At 41.3% G+C, this 20,232-nt stretch overlaps 1 protein-coding gene and 1 long non-coding RNA gene across 10 annotated transcripts in view; both read right to left on the reverse strand.

Moving 5' to 3' along the window:
• ILRUN (inflammation and lipid regulator with UBA-like and NBR1-like domains) overlaps positions 1-20,232 on the reverse strand; it is a 105,173-nt gene that overhangs the window by 39,092 nt on the left and 45,849 nt on the right. For 5 of the 9 annotated variants that reach the window (XM_084966550.1, XM_084966547.1, NM_001243026.1 and 2 more), the window contains 1 exon segment: positions 18,453-18,650. The exons of 3 other annotated variants lie outside the window; for them this stretch is intronic. In XM_084966550.1, coding sequence (XP_084822676.1) covers positions 18,453-18,650 — 198 coding nt within the window. 9 annotated transcript variants of the gene reach the window in all.
• LOC146401510 (uncharacterized) lies at positions 6,350-10,623 on the reverse strand. The gene is made up of 2 exons (XR_014810077.1): positions 9,388-10,623; positions 6,350-8,591 (listed from the first exon to the last, which is right to left on the reverse strand). It is a non-coding gene; the product is annotated as an uncharacterized LOC146401510 (long non-coding RNA).

The following is a 20,232-nucleotide window of genomic DNA, read 5'->3' on the forward strand; positions in this document are numbered from 1 at the left end:
GTGCGCACTGCATCTGTTTGTTACCAACATGAGACGCTCATAATATTGTTTTATTATCCTTTAATGTCCATGGGATCTGTAGTGATCTTTCCTCTTTCATTTCTGATTTTAGTAATTTGCGTTTTCTCCTTTTTTTCCTGTTAGCCTGGCCAGAGGCTTATTGATTCAATCACTCTTTAAAAAAAAAAAAAAAAAGTTTTTGGTTTTTTTGATTTTCTCTATTGATTTTGTTTGCAATTTCATTGATTTATGTTCTAATTTCTATTTTCTTCTGCTTTGAATTTCATTTGCTCCTCTTTTTCTAGTTTCCTAAAGTATAAGCTTATAAATTTTAAATCTTATTTATTTTATAATATATGTATTCAATGCAATAAATTTCTCTGTATGCAATGCTCTTGCTGCATTTCACAGTCCTGATAGGTGTTATTTTCATTTTCATTTAGTTCAAAGTTTTGTTTTTTTAAAGCTGCCTCCACAGCATATGCAAGTTCCTGGACCAGGGACTGAATCTGAGTTGCAGCTTGGCAACACCAGATCCTCTAACTCACTGCACTGGGTTGGGGATCAAACTTGCACCTCCGCAGCAACCTGAGCCACCGCAGTTGGATTCTTAACCCACTGTTCCACAGCAGGAACTGTTCAAAGTATTTTAAAATTTCTGGGGATTTCTTCTTTGATCCTTTAGTTAGAAGTGTGGGGATTTTCCCACAATCTCTCTGCCATTGCTTTCTAGTTTAATTCATTTGTGGTCTGAGAGGATATACTGTATAATTGCTATTCTCTTAAATTTGTTAAGGCGTTTTATGGCCCAAAATGTGGCTGACCTTGGTGAATGTTATGACAACTTCAGAAGAATGTGTACTCTGCTGCTGCTGGATGAGTAGTCTGCAGATGTCAATTATATCCAGCAGACTGATGATGTTGTTGGGTTCAACCGTGTCCTTAATGGTTTTCTGCTGGATCTGTCCATTTCTGATAAAAGAGTCTTGAAGTCTCCAATTTTAATAGTGGATGCATCTATTTCTCCTTGTGGTTCTATTAATTTTGCCTCATATAGTTTGGTACTGTGTTGTTAGGTGCATACACATTAAGGACTGTAATGTCTTCTTGGCATGCTAACCCCTTATCATTACATAATATCCTTATCCCTGACAATTTTCTCTGGTCTGAAATCTGCTCTGACTGAATATAGGTACTCCTGCTTTTTTTGTATTAGTGTTAGTTAGCATGGTGTATCTTTCTCTTCCCCTTTACCCTTAACATCATGTATCTTTAATATTAGAAGTAAGTTTCTTCTTCTTTTTTTTTTTAATTTTTATGGTTGCACAAGCGGCATATGGAAGTTCCCAGGCCAGGGTTCGGAATTGGAGCTGCAGCTGTGGTCTATACCACAGCCAAGGCAATACTGGATCCAAGCCGCATCTTCAACCTAGGCCACAGCTTGCAGCAACGCTAGATCCTTAATCCACTGAGCAAGGCCAGGGATTGAATCCACATCCTCACAGAGAAGATGTCAGGTTCTTAACCTGCTGAGCCACAATGGGTGAGCTGAGTCAGAAAATAACATATAGTTAGGTCTTGTTTTGTGATCCATTCTGACAATTTCTTAATTTGTTTATTTAGACCAGAGAAGTTTGAAAGTGGTTATTGATATAGTTGGATTGGTAACTACCATATCTGTTGCTGTTTTCTATTTGCTGCCCTTGCTCTTTGTTCCTATTTTTGTCTTCTATTATTTTTCTGCCTTTTAGGTTTTAGTTGAGCATTTTACATGATTCCATTTTCTCTCCTTTCATGGCGTATCAATTACACTTTTTTTAAAAAGAGGTTATCAGTTTGCAATGCATATTTATAACTGATTCGGGTGAAATCACAAATGCCACTCTACCACTTCATGGGTAGTCCAAGTATTGTATAAAAGCAAAATATTCCTAATTTCTTCCTCCTGTCCTTATATCATTGCTGTCAATCATTTCATTTATTCATATGCACAAATACAGGTATACACATAGAGATCTACACACACAAGCACATATGATTGAACACAAGCATACATAATTGATCACACTGTTGCTATTGTTATTTTGAACAAATTGTTAAGAGTAAGAAAAATAAAAGTTTTTATTCTACCTTTACTCATTCATTCTCCACTGTGTTTTCTTTCTTTGTACAGATCAGAGTATGTGACCTACAGTTTTCCTTCTCTCTGGAAAACTTTATATTTAGTGCATGGGAGGACTACTGGTAACAGATTCTCTTCATTTTGTCTATTTCTCCTCAACTTTTTAAGGATAAATCTGCAGAGTACAGAATCCTAGGTTGGGAGGGATTTTTTTTTTCCCCAACATTTTAAATATTTCACTTCACTTTCTTCCTGCCTGTGTCATTTCTGAGAAGTCGTATATAAATTTTCTCTTTGTTCGTCTATGTAAACTGTTTTTCTCCTCTAATTTCAAGAATTTCTTCTTTATCTCTGATTTTCTGCCTTATGAATATGACCTTGTTTTATGTGTTTTAGGGGTATTTTATCCTCCCTGGTGTTGCGTTCACTCAGCTTCCTACATCTGTGGTTTGGTGTGTGATGTTAAATTAGGAAAATTCTCAATCATTATTGCTTCAAGTATTTCTGCTGTTTCGTTCTTCTCTTTCTGGTATTCCAATTACGTGTGTGTTACATCTTCTGTAGTTGTCCCACAGTTCTCGGATATTCTGTTTCACTTTTTTTCCAATCTTCTTTGTTTTTCAGTTTTAAAAGTTTCTCCTGAAGTATCTTCAAGCTCAGAATTTTTTTCCCCATCTGTGCCAGTCTACTAATGAGCCCATTAAAGGGATTCTTCATTTCTGTTACAATTTTTGATCTCCAGCATGTTTTTGTGTTCTTAGAATTTCTACCTTTCTGCTTGCATGACCCATCTGTTCTTGCATGTTGTATACTTTTCCCATTAAAGCCCTTAGCAGGTTATTTGTAGATTTTAAAAACTCATGGTCTGAATATTCTTTTTTTTTTTTTTTTTTTGTCTTTTTGCCTTTTCTAGGGCCGATCCCACGCCATATGGAGGTTCCCAGGCTAGGGGTTGAATCGGAGCTGTAGCCGCCGGCCTAAATGAGAGCCACAACAACGTGGGATCCGAGCCACGTCTGCAACCTACACCGCAGCTCACAGCAACACCGGATCCTTAACCCACTGAGCAAGGCCAGGGATCGAACCTGAACCTGCAACCTCATGGTTCCTAGTCAGATTCGTTAACCACTGTGCCACAAAGGGAACTCCCTGATCATTCTAATACTCTTGTCATGCCTGACTTTGGTTTTGATGCCTGTTCAGTGTCTTCAAACTGTGTTTTTTGCCCTTTCCTTTTCCGGTGAAAGTTGTAGATGATATACTGTGTAAAAGGAACTACAGAAAAAAGCCTTTCAGTTAATGTGTGGGGGTGGGGAAAGCATTCTGCAGTCCTATGATTAGGTCTCAGTCTTTTGGTGAGCCTGTGTCCCTGGACCATGAACTTCATTAGCGCTTCTCAGTTTTCTTCCCCATTCATGGGGACAGGAAACTAAGGGGCCTGGAGCTGGCCATTCCCTTCCCCTAGGTCATTCAAGCTCTGATAAACCATAGCAGGTTAGGGTCTGATAAAACAATTTCTCCTGAGGGCAGGCCTTAAGAAAAACAGAATATTCTGGTAATTTCAAAACAGTTACTTTCCCCCTCCTCCTACCAGAAGCATTAGGGGATTTTTTTCCCCTGCAATATTCACTGGGAAAAACTGATAGAGATTCTTGAGGTAAAACTAACCAAAAAACTGTGGGGACACTCCTAGAGTCTTTATTTCTCAGGCATGTCCACACTGAACCTTCAGCAGTTTATCAATTATACTTCTGGTTTTTATACCCCAGTGCTGGTTCTCACAGAGATTTCTGCTTGTGGTTCTGCTCTGGTGAATTTTAATTCTCTGTATAATTTTCAGTGCACATTAAGCTGCACATTCTTCTGCCTTGGGTCCTCCACAAAAGTTTTTTTTTTTAATACCTTTCTCGTTTAATGACCTGGGATCTTCAAATCCACCCTGAAAAAGCCAGCAAGACTCTAAATAAACAGATCATTGGGATAGCTGAGATGGAAAAACCTTAAAGGACCTTACTAAGAGAGTTCTTATAAGAAAACTAACAGACGAGGAGGGATTACTGCATAAGGCTTCACAATCTAGTCAGATCTTTTTTTTTTTTTTTTGGTCTTATTAGGGCTGCACCTGTGACATATGGAGGTTCCCAAGCTAGGGGTCGATCAGAGCTGTAGCTGCCAGCCTACCTCACAGCCACAGCAACGCCCGATCCGAGCCAAGTCTGTGACCTACACGACAGCTCATGGCAACACTGGATACTTAACCCATTGAGCGAGGCCAGGGATCGAACCTGCATCCTCATGGTTGCTAGTCAGATTCGTTTCCACTGAGCCATGACTAGTGAAACTTCATCTAGTCGGATCTTTTAAGAATAATAAGCATTTAACACCTATTCATTGCCTCCCATGCCAGGGGCTATTCTAAAAGCTTTTACATACATTTACTCTTCAAATTCCTTCAAAACCCTATGAGGTAAGTTTTGTTTTCCTTATTTTATAGGTGAAGAAACTGAGTCACTGAAAGATAAAATAATTTCCTAAAGGCCACAATTATGATGCACTAAAGATCCAGAAGTCAAATCCAGAAGATACGACTTCAAGGTTCATAATGCTACTTTCCTTCTTTAATAAAAAAGAATATTTAAGAATTTAACTATATATGAACCAAATAAATTTTGGTTGGTTGGTTTGTTCCCATGGCATATGGAAGTTCCCCACACCAGGGACTGAATCAGAGCTGTAGCTGTGACAACGGTGGATCCTGGTGCCCTTAACCCACTACGCCAGGGAGCAAACCCCATCTCTGCAGTGACCTGGGCTGCTGCAGTTAGATTCTTAACTCATTGTGCCACGGCAAGAACTCCGATTTGTTCATTCTTAGTAAGCAGCCCAGATTCTGTTTTTCAGATGAATGTCTAATACATTTTATTATTTTATCACTATTTATATACTTTGCCCCAACACATAAAAAGAATTACCAACCCACAGAGACAAAAAGTAGATGAGTTGTTGCCGGGGGCTTTACAAAGGGGGAATGACTCCTTAATGGTGTGGAATTTCCTTCTGGTCTGCTAAGAATGTGTTAAAACTAAATAGATAATGGTTGTACAATTCTGTGAATGTATTAAATGCCAATGAACTGTACACTTTAAATGGTTAATTTATGTGAATTTTATCTTAATTTGAAAAAGAAAGAATGGGTCTACAATATTTTGGTTAACAGTAACCCAGTGGAATAGTAAGCACTACTGAAAAGTGTGTTTCTGAAAGTAATGATGGGAGAAAGATTCTAAAGTATTAGTGAGTAGGAAAAAAGTATTACATAACTATATGTAGCAGAATACTAAATCTGAAAAACAATTTTTTTTGCTTTTAATATTTGGATAAATACACTAAGTGTATATATCTGTATTCCAGAATATTTTTTGATACTTTCTATATTTTCTTTTTTTTTTTTTTTTGATCTTTTTGCTATTTCTTTGGGCCGCTCCCGCGGCATATGGAGGTTCCCAGGCTAGGGGTCCAATCGGAGCTGTAGCCACTGGCCTACGCCAGAGCCACAGCAACGCGGGATCCGAGCTGAGTCTGCAACCTACACTACAGCTCATGGCAACGCCGGATCGTTAACCCACTGAGCAAGGGCAGGGACCGAACCCACAACCTCATGGTTCCTAGTCGGATTCGTTAACCACTGCGCCGCGACGGGAACTCCTACTTTCTATATTTTCTATGTCATCTATTTTTTTTTAAATTTTTATTAGAGTACAGTTGATTTACAGTGTTGTGTCAATTTCTGATGTACAGAATAGCAACTCAGTCATACATATGTATACATTCTGTTTCTCATACTACCTTCCATGATGTTTTAAAAAAAATTTTTTTTATCAAAGTATAGTTGATTTATAACGTTGCCAATTTCTGCTGTACATAAAGTGACCCAGTCATACGTGTTCATATATACATACATTCTTTCTCCCGTATTATCTTCTATCATGTTCTATCACAAGTGATTGGATATAGTTCCCTGTGCTGTGCAGGACTTCACTGCTTATCATTCTAAATGAAATAGTTTGCATCTACCAACCCCAAACTCTCAGTCCATCCCACTCCCTGCCCCCTCCTTGGCAACCACAAGTCTGTTCTCAATGTCCATTTTTGTCTTGCAGATAGGTACATTTGTGCCATATATTAGATTCCAGATATAGGTGATATTATATGGTATTTGTCTTCCTCTTTCTGACTTACTTCTCTTAGTATGAGAATCTCTAGTTGCATCCATGATGCTGCAAACTGCATTATTTCATTCTTTTTAATGGATTTCATTCTTTTTAGTATTCTGTTGTATATATGTACCACATCTTCTTAATCCATTCATCTATTGATGGGCATTTAGGCTGTTTTCATGTCTTGGCTATTGTGAATCATGTTGCTATGAACACAGGGGTATATGTTATCTTTTTGAATTATACCTTTGTCAAGGCATATGCCTAGGAGTAGGATTGCTGGATCATATAGTAGTTCTATTTTTAGTTTTCTGAGGAACCTCCATAGTGTTTTCCATAGCAATTGTACCAATTTACATTCTACCAACAGTGTAGGAAGGTTCCCTTTCTCCACATCCTCTCCAGCATTTGTTACCTGTAGACTTTTTAATTATGGCCATTCCAACTAATGTGAGGTGGTACCACTGGTAAATTCTTTAGAGGAAGACCACCACCAATTCTATATAATTTGTTAGAGAAAAAAATTGGTACAATATACCAGAGTTTACAGAGCTGCAGGCCACTAACCACATGTAGCTACTTGAAATGTAGTTACAATCACATGTTGGAATGATAATATTTTGGCCACACTGAATTAAATAACATGTATTTTTAAATGTTCTTTAAAGTCTTCAAGTATGACTTGGGTCAGAAATAAGATCTGCTTTCCTCATCACTTCTGATTTATCAATATAAAACACAACTGTAAAACTAAAAAGGAAAAAATGACTTTGAAGTGGCTACTCTGCCAAAGCCTGACCCACTCTAGAACTCAATTACTTTCAAGTCCATCTCAAAACAAAGTACAAGCAAAACTCTTAGAAATCATAAGAGGAAACTGGAAGGACACTGATCACTAAAAGGAAACTCCAGAGGTTTTCAGGCTTAGAGCATTCCTACCTAGAGCCAAATGTCCAACACTGACACTCTTTGTAAAGAAAGGAAAACACTCGCTCTTTAAAGCTAAAAGGAGAGGAGTTCCCGTCATGGCTCAGTGGTTAACAAACCCAAGTAGCACCTATGAGGACGCAGGTTTGATCCCTGGCCTCGCTCAGTGGGTCAAGGATCCAGCGTTGCCGTGAGCTGTGGTGTAGGCTGCAGAGGAGGCTTGGATACCGTGTTGCTGTGGCTGTGGTCCAGGCCAGCAGCCACAGCTCTGATTGGACCCCTAGCCTGGGAACCTCCATATGCTGCAGGTGCGGCCTTGAAAGACATAAATAAATAAGTAAATAAATAAATAAATAAGGCTAAAAGGAGAAATACTGAGAGCTTTTTAAACGAGGGATTTTTTCCTCAAGATAAAGATTACAGAATGAACTAATTTCTAAATGTTAAATATCTTTGCCATTCCAAGGAAAAATTCATTAGAGCATCATGTGGCTAGTGTCAAAGCAACATTAGAGGAACAGAATACAGTCTGCTTTTCAGTAAGAGATACACTCTTCAAAGATTCCCATCTTTAACTACAAGGCTGATTGGAGGTTTACAAAAATAAAATAACAGCTACATTTGGAGCAATAATAAAGCGCATCATAAAAATTAGGATATCTGGGAATGTGTGTATGTGTATGTATACATATGACTGGGTCTCTTTGATGTACAGCAGAAACTAGCACAACACTGTAAATCGACTACACTCTAAATTTTTTTTTAAAAAATTGAAAAATAATGATAAATAAGGAGTTCCCATCGTGGCTTAGCGGTTAACAAACCCGACTAGTATCCATGAGGATGCAGGTTTGATCCCTGTCCTTGCTCAGTGTGTCAAGGATCCTGCATTGCTGTGGCTGTGGCGTAGGCTGGCAGCTATAGCTCCAATTCAACCATTCTCTGGGGAACTTCCATGTACCATGGGTGCAGCCCTAAAAAGACAAAAAAACTGGAAAAAAAATAATAATAAATACAAATCAGGATATCAGATAAAGCTTAGAAGTCCTATATAACAATTATTTCAGACACTAACCACCATTCTATTATATATATAAAAAAATAGCCACGTATTTTTCAGTAGTTATATAGTCGTCGTCCCCCCCGCCCCCGTGGAGTTACTGGACCTGTCAGCACTAACAGTTCACATTAAAACTACCCACAGGTGAATTTCTAAGTAGTTAAAAGAGCTGATGCTTCATACCTGGACATGCAAATATTTTATCTACTACTTTTTGTTTTTTTGCTTTTTAGAGCCTCAACTGCAGCACATGGAAATTCCCAGGCTAGGGGTCAAATCCGAGCTGTGGCTGCTGACCTACACCTCAGCGACAGCAACACCAGAGCCGAGCCGTATCTGCAACCTTTGCTGCAGCTTGTGGCAATGCTGGATCCTCAACCCACTGAGAAGGCCAGGGATCAAATCCGCACCCTCATGGATACTAGTCGGATTCTTAACCTGCTGAGCCACAATGGAAACTCCCTACTACACTTTAAAGACAGATCACTGTTTCATCTGCTCTCTTGATGTCCATGCTCCAGAGAGGTTCAGGACCCACATATTTGCATTTTAGAGATTAATCTGAACAGCAGAGTCACTTCACATTGCCTCTGACTCCTGTGGAAGTCAGGACACGACCACCAAACAATCACGACCACTTGGTGCCAGTACAACCAATAGCAGGCTTCCTTCTCTGACTCTGAAAAAGCTTTTAAACCTTTTAAACTTAATACAGAACTTACAATGTAAAGATACTTAAGGATTTCAGGAGTTCCCGTCGTGGCACAGTGGTTAACAAATCCAACTAGGAACCATGAGGTTGCGGGTTCGGTCCCTGGCCTTGCTCAGTGGGTTAACGATCTGGCATTGCTGTGAGCTGTGGTGTAGGTTGCAGACGCAGCTCAGCTCCCCCACTGCTGTGGCTCTGGCATAGGCTGGTGGCTACAGCTCCGATTGGACCCCTAGCCTGGGAACCTCCATATGCCGCGGGAGCGGCCCAAGAAATAGCAAAAAAAAAGATACTTAAGGATTTCAGATCTCATTTACATACTGAATGTCCCTTCTAAAAACATTTCCCATACAAATCACAATCAGTTTAGGCTAGCATTTCTTTTATCAAAAAAGAAATCTGTTATTTTCAAGGGCTCATATTTCTTTTCTTTTTTCTTTTTATTCTCTTGGCTGTACCCCCAGCATGCGGAAGTTCCCAGGCAGGAATCAAATTGAGCGACAGCAGTGACAAGTGCTGGATCCTTAATCCACTGAGCCAGCAGGGATGGCTTTTTTAAAAAAACTCCTATTTCTGATACTAGAGGGTTACAGAGAACAGAACTGAAAGAGCATCTTATTGAGGACCTTGTGGAAGCAAATGAAACAGTCTTTTTGAGTGTTATGTAAAAGGTGCTACATAAAAGCTGGGGTCAAAGGGCAAAAGGGCAAGAGAAGTGGTAGAAATGTCAAAGAGAACAGCATCTAAAGAGAAAACATCTGCGTAGAGGCTCTTAGAGTAAGGCTGTATAAAACCAGAAGTTCTTTTATAACATGATCAGTTAAAACACTGGAAAAGAAGGAGGAAGAGCAACCCACATTACCTGCTTAAGGAGGACATTCTATAAACCGGAGAAGCTGGAAAAAGACTTTACAAAAGTTTTAAGAAATAAACAGTGTGGTTTACATAAAGCACACATTAAGTTCCATAACCTGTGGGACTATATTATATATTATGTTTTGGGAGCCTAATAAGGCTAACCTCTGAGAAAACTAAATGAATAATGTGTAAGTAGTTCATCTACAAATGAAATGCCCCTAAGGACCTACGTGAAGCATTTAACAAGAGCACCTATTTTGGAGTTCCCTTGTGGTGCAGCGGGTTAAGGATCTGGTGCTGTCACTATAGTGGCTTGGGTCACTGCTGTGTCACAGGTTCTATTTCTGACACAGGAATGTCCACATGCTATGGATGCACCCATCCCCATCCTCCCCCTAGTAAGAATAGCTATTTCAGAGTTCCTAGTGTGGCTCAGTGAGTTAAGAACCCAAGTCTCAGAATTCCCATTGCAGCTCAGTGGTTACCGAATCCGACTAGGAACCATGAGGTTGCAGGTTCGATCCCTGGCCTTGCTCAGTGGGTTAAGGATCCGGCATTACTGTGAGCGGTGGTGTAGGTTGCAGAAGCAGCTCAGATCTGGTGTTACTGTGGCTCTGGCATAGGCTGGCAGCTACAGCTCCAATTGGACCCTTAGTCTGGGAACCTCCATATGCCAAGGGAGCGGCCCAAGAAATGGCAAAAAGATAAAAAAAAAAAAAAAAAAAAAAAAAGGACCCAAGTCTCTGTGAGGATTTGGGTTCGATCCCTGGACTCACTCAGCAGGTTAAGGATCCAGCATTGCTGCAAGCTACAGTGTAGGTCGCAGATGCAGCTCAGATTTGGTGTTGCCATGGCTGTGGCGTAGGCCTGTAGCTGCAGCTCCTCTTTGACCCCCCCCCCCCCCGGAACTTCCATATGCTGTAGGTGTGGTAGTAAAAAGAAGAAAAAGAATAGCTATTTCAGGAGTTCCCATCCTGGCGCAGTGGTTAACAAATCCGACTAGGAACCATGAGGTTGCGGGTTCGGTCCCTGCCCTTGTTCAGTGGGTTAATGATCCGGTGTTGCCGTGAGCTGTGGTATAGGTTGCAGATGTGGCTCGGCGTAGGCCGGTGGCTACAGCTCTGATTCGACCCCTAGCCTGGGAACCTCCATATGCCGTGGGAGCCGTCTGAGAAATAGCAAAAAGACAAAAATAAAAAAAAGAATAGCTATTTCAAGTGGAAGAAACCCACAGCAGTACGTGATAACCGGAGTACCATGTGACCTTAGCTCGCCTCACAACTCAACCCCCTGCATTAGAAGGAACCATTGCAGTGCAGGGTATATCTTTCCCATGGAACTTTGAAAGAGGAAGATGGGAGGGATGTTGCTGTTTGTACCAGGGATAAAATAGGACAGACAATCCCTCATGCTGCTTACTCCTTGTAAGAGTCAAGTGTCCTACAGGAACCGAGTATCTCCTAGCAAGCAGGCACTCCTTGGGGAACACTGATTTACTCAACTTGCCAAGCTCAACCCCACCTTCACTGCGGAAAAGGAGAGGACTTGGGAACCATGTACCTCAGTCTCCCTAAACCCTGCCAACTACCAACACCCTGGAGCCAGTTTCCCTGTGAATCCATATAGTAGTGGCCAGTGACAAAGATCATAAAATTACTTTTGTTAATTTAGAAACATAATTTTTAGCTAATTTATAACTTTTACTGAAACTTAGACAAATCAGTAATTATCTCTGATTTCCAGTTTCCCCATCCATAAAATGTAGTTAACACTTCCTTCATAAGCTTATTTGTATGACAAAGCCCTGTACAATGCCTGACATACAATAGGTATTGGGTAACAGGTTGCTTTTATCTAAAAAGCAAAAGTCTGCTGAAAGACGATAAAATGTTTGGGCTTGAAAAAAATCTGCCAAGAATCATATACTCAACCAAGGGAGTTAGAAATACATGTGGTGGGAGAGAAGGAGTGGCTGTAAAGATGAACACAGGAAGCTACAAGTCAGATAGGGCCAAGGGTCTTATAAAAATCCCCCACATAATGAAGCACCGTCCACACAATACATCAATAGCACATTCCTGTCAAGAAACTAGAGTGTAACCCATCTAAAATGAGGGAAGAAGACCTAGTTTGTAAATTCTTGAGCAGATAGCAAAAATTCCTTTTGAGAAAGAGAAATGAGCTCAAACAACATTAGTATTACTGTAAAACTAAGGAGAATGGATTCTTTCCAGAAAAGCCCATCTAAAGACTAAAGAAGAGACCACCCAACCCAAAACCAAACAAAACAAAAACAAGCTTTGCTGTTAAAACAGAAAGACAGGGATAGAGAAGTTTTCTAATTTGTCCTAGTCCATGCCCAGGTAATGTAGTCCTACATTTCAAATTCTTACCGCTACACTACACTCAATGAGCTAGCGAGCTAAGAGTGAGCAGAAAAATTGAAAGAGCCAGTCTCGCCAAGGTTAACCTGGCAGCTCACTGTTTTTCACACATATACCGTTGTGGCTTTACATATATCATAATCACTTTCTGCCAGTCATTTAACAGTTCTGGCATCATGAGGTGGTTTGGGTTTCTTTTTCGCCTTTTTTTTTTTTTTTTTTTTTTTTTTTTAGGGCTGTGCCCACAGCATATGGAAGTTCCCAGGATAGGGGTCTAATCCGAGCTACAGCTGACGACCTGCACCAGAGTCACAGCAATGCCAGATCCGAGCCACGTCTGTGACCTACACCACAGTTCACAGCAAAGCCGGATCCTTAACCCACCAAGCGAGGCCAGGGATCAAACCCACAACCTCATGGTTCCTAGTTGGATTCATTTCTGCTGCGCCACGATGGGAACTTCCCATGTAGTGTTTTATAATGCACCGTAAACTGAATTCAATGAAATTCAGTAGCTTGTAAACAGAATTAAATCTTTTATTAGAGTGGATGAAGGATTTGCAAGCTATACTCCACAGAGCCTTGGAAGGCATCTCAGACAGGAAGCAGGGAAACAAAGGTCATAGAGGCTCTGAATTCAATAAAGCCAGTTTCATTTTTACCTTTTCTCTTTTTTTTTGGAGGAAATATTCATCTACACTTTTTTATCAAGGAAAGGATTCCACTGATTAGGAAAAAGGCTTGAAAACCACGGAAATGAGATGAATTATTTAGGTCCCTTGAAGGTATTATATTTCACAGACTATGATCCTTAATCCACATTGTGGATTAAGGACCCGACAATGTCAGTGCTGTGGCTCTGGTTACTGCTGTGGCATGGGTTCGATCCCTGGCCCAGGAACTTCCACATGCCAGGGGCACAGTGGGCTCCCCCCCCCCAAAAAAAAAAGAAAAAAGAAAGGCTTTTGCCTTCAGAGCCAGTATACTTATACTCTACCTACTTATAGAACTTGAGAAGGATGTTACAAGCATAAATTTTAATGTCCCAAACAGAGTACTTATTTTTAATTTAACATTAAAATACACACAGGGTGTTCCCATTGCGGCTCAGTGGGTAAAGAACCTGACATAATCTCTGTGAGGATTCAGGTTTGACCCCTGGCCTCGCTCAGTGGTTTAAGGATCCTGCACTGCCATAAGCCATGGCACAGTTCACAGACAGAGCTCAGATCGGGTGTGGCTGTGGCCTCAGCTGCAACTCTGATTCAACCACTAGCCTGGGAACTTCCATATGCTCTAAGTGTATCTGTAAAAATAAAACATACACACACACACAGACCCCTCAAACATGGGAGAATACTAAGAAGCAATATATCTGAATCAAAGAAAAAATTTCTTTCAAAGTCATGGACGTTGGTGTTCCTCCTCCCTTAAAAACACTGATGTTCATTTAAAAAATTTAATGAATAGGCACTTTCCACTCAGCACTGGGCTCAGCTTTCTCAAGAGTTAATAAAGATAAATGAGACAAGAATCATTGTAAGTTTTTTGTTTTTGTTTTTTTCTTTTTAGGGCCCCACCCATGGCATATGGAGGTTCCCGGGCTAGGGGTCGAATCAGAGTTGCAGCTGCCCGCCTACACCATAGCCATAGCAATGCCAGATCCGAGCCTCATCTGCTACCTAGACCACGCCTCAAGGCAATGCCAGATCCTTAACCCACTGAGGTCAGGGATCGAACCTGTATCCTCACAGACACTAGTTAGGTTTGTTACAGCTGACCCACAACAGGAACTTCCACATCATTTTAAGTTTTAAAGGTCATTATTAGGTATGTGTCAAATTAACTGAATAGAAGGAAGTGCCAAAGAGAGGCAAAGGAGTAAGAGGGAAAGAGATAATGCAACGGAGCTCAGCAGCAGGAGAAACTATTTCCAACTGTGCAAATAGGATTTGCAGGAGAGGTGGCTTGAAAACAGAGTCCATCCAGAAAAGAAGGGACAAATTATCTCTCTGCATTCTGATACATTGTTACATGATGCTGATTTGTTATTCAATAAAGAGTTCACTGTCCAGTAGGAGAAAAGGATAAGTAAATAAACACCTAAAACAATGTGATAAGTATAATAACTAGCTGCCACACAACATAAATGAAAAGGGAGGAGGCATTTCCTTGGGGTAGTGAGGAGAGAAAAGGGTGGGGGAGGGAAGGAGGAAAGGTGACTTCACCAGGATCCTAAGGGTGAGCAGGGGAGTGTTGTAAAGAAAAAAGGTATTTCAGGCAATGGGAACAACACGAGCAAGGGCATGAAGAAGGGAAATCATGTGGTGTCTTTGGGGACTGGCTTCGGGGAGTACATGAGTGACTGAGGATGAAAGTGAAAATGAGGCCAGGCCAGACTGCGGAGCATTAAGTCCTAAGTCAAGGAGATTGTCTTTATTACAGATGGCACAAAGGTTTTAAGGTAAAGAATGATGTTACACAGGATGACATTATGAGATATGCTTTCGAGCTTTAAAAACTTTTAAGGCAGCAAAATATTTTAAGTTTCCACTGACTGCACAAACATACATGAGAAAATTAATTCCAGGACCCCCTGAGATAACTTCAAAGGTCCCACTGGTCAGGAGTCCAGCGAAGAGCTCCCTGAGGACAGGAAATACTTTTATTTTTCTCTGGATCTCCAGAAAAACCAAGAGGAATTGGTCTATGATTAAGGATGATAAGACAGAACAAAAGATGACTCAAGTTCCTGGCCTGATCATCTCAATGGGGTGCCAATAAGAATATAAGTTTTGCCTAGGAGATGTTAAAATACTAAAATCTACAGAATATCCAGAAGTTCTGTCCAGAAGCACTTAATAGACAGTTTGAGAATCCAAAGAGTCTGTACCTACAAATGTGAATTTGAACACTGCCATGTATGTTGTACTGGTGACAGCTGAAGCCATGTGGGTGGATGAGGTCACTTAGCATGATCAGGGCCCAGATCAGAATCTAGTACAGGCAACACTGAAGATACTGCAGGTTTGGTTCCAGAACCATGCAACACAGTGAATATGGCCATAAAGCACATTCCATGTATTTTGGTTTACCAGTGCATATAAAAGTTATACTGTAGTCTATTAAGTGTGCACTAGCATCATGTCTGACTAAACAATATACACACATTAATTTAAAACTACTTTACTCCTAAAAAATGCTAACCATCATCTGAGCCTTTGGCAAGCTGTAATCTCTTTACTGGTGGAGGGTCTTGCCACAATGTTGATGGCTGTTGACTGATCAGCCTGGTGGGTGCTGAAAGGCTGGGGGTGGAGGCTGGGGTACTTTTCTTATTAAAGGAAGACAACGGTGAAGTTGGCTGCACTGAGTGACTCTTCCTCTCACAATGATTTCCCTATGGCATGCAGGGCTGTTTGATGGCGTTCTGCCCACAGTAGAACTTCTTTAAAAATGAGGAGTCAGTCCACTTCAACCCTGCCACTGCTTTATCAGCTGATATCATATTCTGAGTCCTTTGCTGTCACTGCAACAATCTTCACAGCATCTTCCCCAGGAGTAGCTCCCATCTCAAGAGGCCACTGTCTTTGCTCATCCATAAGAAGTAATCCTCAGCTTCGAGTTTTATCCTGCAATTGCAGCCACTCAGTCATATCATCAGGCCCCATTTCTAGTTCTCTTGCTATACCCATCACATCTGCAGTTACGTCCTCTAGGGAAGAAGACCTGAACCCTCCAAGTCATCCGCGAGGATGAGGGTTGCAATCAGCTCCTTCCAAACCCCTGTAAATATTCATCTTTTGACCTCCTCCCACAAATCACCAATGTCCCTAATGGCATCCAGAACGGTGAGTCCTTTCCACAGGGTTTTCAAGGGACTGCCCATATCTACCAGAGAATCACTGTCTGTGGCAGCTATAGCCTCACAGATTGTATTTCTTGGAAGTCGAAGGCGTCCCCCTGGTGGCACAGTGGGTTAAGGATCCGGTGTTGCCACTGCAGTGGCTCGGGCCCCCACCGTGGCACAGGTTCGATCCCTGGCCCTGGAACTTCTGCATGCCATGAGTTTGGCCAAAAAAAAAAAAAAAAAAAAAAAGACTTGGAAGTTGAAATGACTCCTTGACCCATGGCTGCAGAATGGGTGTTGTGCTGGCAGGCTTGAAAACCACATGAATCTCAGTGTTTGTGTCCAGCAGAGCTCTTGGGTGACCAGGAACATCATCGGCAGTCTCAGCGGTGGGCTTGAAATATTCGCAGACCATGTGGCAAAAAACAGATGTACGGTCCTCCAGGCTTTGTTGTTCCATGTACAGAGCGCAGGCAGGGTAGAGATTTAGCAAAGCTCTTAAAGGCCCCGGGGTTTACAGAGTGGGAAATGAGTACTGGCTTCAACGTACAGCCACCAGTTACATTAGCCCTAACAAAAACTCTGTCCTCTGAAGCCAGACACAGAAAGTCCTAGACGACATCTTCTTGAGACCAATATAAAGCTCTTCCATCTACACTGAAAATCGATTGTTAGTACAGCCACCTTCGTGAATCTTCTTACCCACATCATCTGGAAAACTTGCTGCAGCTTCTGCTTCAGCACGTGCCGCTTCACCTGGCACTTTTATGTTATGGAGATGGCTTCTCTCCTTAAACTTCAAGAACCACCTCTGCTAGCTTTAACCTCTCTTTCTGCAGCTTCCTCACCTCTCAGCCTTGTTCACAGAGTTGAAGAAGAAGGCCTTGCTCTGGATTAGGCTCTGGCTTTAGGGAATGTTGTGGCTGTTTGATCTTCTGTCCAGACCACTCAAACCTTCTCCACACCAACAGTATGGCTGTTTTACTCTCTCATCATCTGTGTGTTCACTGGAGTAGCACTTTTCATTTCCTTTAAGAACTTTTCCTTTGCTTTCACAACTTGGCTAACTGTTTGGTCCAAGAGGTTTTTGGCCTGTTTTGTCTCTTGACATGCCTTCCTCAATAAGCTTAATTACTTCTAGCTTTTGAGAGATGTGTGCCTTTTCCTTTCTTTCTCTTCAACACTCTTGAACACTTAGAGGCCATTGCAGGGTTACCTAATTTCAATATTGTTGTGTCTCAGAGAATAGGGAGGCTCAAGGAGAGGGAGAGAGATAAGGGAATGGCTAGTTGTAGAGTAGTCAGAACACACACCGTATTTATGGATTAAGTTTGAAGCCTTATATGGTTACAATTTGTGGCACCCCCAAAACAATTACAATACAGACATTATTGATCACAGGTCACCATGAGGATAAAAATAATGAAAAGCTCAAAATATTCTGAGAATTAACAAAATGTGACACCGAGACACAAAGTTAGCAAACACTATTGGAAAAATGGAGCCGACAAACTTGCTCAACAAAAGGTTGTGACAAGTCTTCAATGTGTAAAAAGCAAATTATCTGTGAAGCATAATAAAGTGAATAGCAATAAACCAAGGTACGCCTACAGTCCCAGGGCAAAGCTGAGACTAGACAGAGAAAGAACATTCAGAGGAGGAAGAGGAGAAACAAGAGAGGACTCATGTGAGTTTGAGAAGGTATACATTTTGAAAACATTTAGAGTTTTTTGCCAAATGACTGAAGGTCAGTTACTATGAAGACTGGAAAATGGCTTTTGGATTTAGAACCTGGGTGATTGCTGATGAACACTTCACTGAGTGGGTAAAGGACTGATTGGGTTGAAGAATAAAAATAAATGGGAAGAAGAGACAATGAGTGCACTCTGTTCAATAAAGAGGAGTGAGAGGTTTATCCTGGGCAGGTCATCAAGTAGAGAGAACTGTGCATATTTTGTGCATTATCTTTTTTTTAATACAATTTGGGTATAGAGACTATGAGAACAAGGACTGCCTTCAGTATTCTTACAGCATCTACTAGATTATGAAAATAAAAACAGCAGCACTACTAAATCATTGTTTATAATTCAAGATGAATCTTAAATACTTTGCTAAGTTTTAACTAAATTCCTAGTGTACAAAGGAGAGTGCTAGACTGAACCAATTAGAGAATCATTAAATTCATGTCATTTACCTGCAGGGGGTCACTGTTTAAAAGAGACCACACTCTGCTATGTAATTTGACAGGCTCTGTGGGCAATGCCAGGGAGGCTGTAAGATGTTACCTTAATTCCTTCACCCTGGGCTGCACAAGGACATACTCACCTCCATAGTAGAGTCCTGTAGCAGTGCACATCCGCCACTGTCCCTGATACATTCCTGCTCTGCTGGGGCTGCACATCTGGACGCTGACATCTGCAATCTCTTGGGGCTCTAGCGATCTCACCATCACCATGTTCACATGTCCAAATTGGTCTCCCCCGACATATTTAAGACAAACCCCTGGAGGCCAGGCCTCTGCCCCTGAGTTCAAGCAAAAGAAAAAAATGTTAGGCAATCATTGGTCCTATGCTGGGTGCAGTTCATCACAAAACTGTAGAAGAGGCCTCTTTCTGTGTCTCTCACACCTAAACCTATTTACGTCTCCTTGAGCTATAGATCATCTCTCACTGATCAGAAAGACTCAGAGTCCACAAGTCTGACCAACAATCTATCCCTAAGAGAAGGCACACACAGCAAAAACAAGGCAGCTCTTCTTGCAGATGCATTCTGGGTGACCCTGGGGACGATCACACGTCACACTGAGTCTGCAGAACCTAAGAATGATATCTGAAAAAAGCCATAGAAATGAGGCACAGGCCCAAATGTGGAAGACTGCTTCTTCCACTAAGAAGTTAATACATATGCCCATTTGCACTTGAACTAAAAAGCTGGCAAAGTAAAAATATGGCCAGCTATCCCCAGTTTTTTCCATTGAGGCAAGAGGATGAAACACATGAGGAGTAATTTCTGTATTACTTCCATTTTAAAACTGCTTTGTCCCTGACCTTCTGTTGTCCCCTACTTTTCTTTTGGAGTCCCTAACTATGAAAAGATGGAGGCTCAAGAGACTAGGCATATAAAAGAGGAGTCAAGTGAAAGTTTCATTTTCAGATTCAAACAGTAATGGGAAAACCATGAACAAGGGTATGAACTCCCCTGATAACAACATGACCCATGGTCTCAGGGGTGATGACACAGCCAGAGGTGCTTGCACAAAGAATAGGATCATCAAAGAAGACAGAGAAATTGCTTTGGCAGAATGTCTTTCCCTCCTTTGCAAGTAGCAAAGGTTTTACCTGGTTCCCACCCCTGTGCACCTTTTCCATACAAATGAACTCAAATGAGAAATCTATATATTGACTTCTGATCACAGGTAGCCCCACAGTGACCCGATATGAGCTTTCCTGTGAAGTCTCTCCAATATACTCCCTTCTACTGTAGACAGAAACCTCTACATGTCTTTTTTTGAGAAAAATACATTCACTATAAAAATAAATCACTATGGAAAGCCAGACAGCATGCTTGAAACTCATCTCCTAAGAGTACTCTAGGATGCCTCGGTACCTTGCTCTCAAATTGCCAAGTCAGTTTTGATATACTCTTTTTTTCTTTTTTGCTTTTTAGGGCAGCAACTGCAGCATATGGAAGTTCCCAGGTTAAGGGTAGAACTGGAGCTGCAGCTACTCTGCAACACGGGATCTAAGCCATCTGCGACCTATACCACAGCTCACGGCATCACCAGATCCTTAACCCACTGAGCAAGGCCAAGAACTGAACCCACATCCTCATGGATACTAGTCGGGTTCATAACCTGCTAAGCCACAACAGGAACTCTGGTTCTGATGTACTTGACGGCTTACAACTGAAAAGAGAACCGGAGAGAAAAGAAACTAACACTCTACTGCTGAGATCTCAGGCCCAGGATGAAGTTTCGTGCCTCTTGGATTGCAGGGGTAGCAGATGAAGCAAATATCACTATGGTCACTATTTTTGTCAGGCCCTCTTCAAAAAACCCACAAAAAACAAAAAAACCTGCCAGCAAAGTACCCTCTTAAGTTAACGC

The sequence above is a fragment of the Sus scrofa genome, chromosome 7 (genome assembly GCF_054392235.1).
Source record: "Sus scrofa isolate SSC_HxYL_T2T_F1_AM1 chromosome 7, Sscrofa_HxYL_maternal_Yorkshire_Landrace_v2.0, whole genome shotgun sequence".
Taxonomy (NCBI): domain Eukaryota; kingdom Metazoa; phylum Chordata; class Mammalia; order Artiodactyla; family Suidae; genus Sus; species Sus scrofa.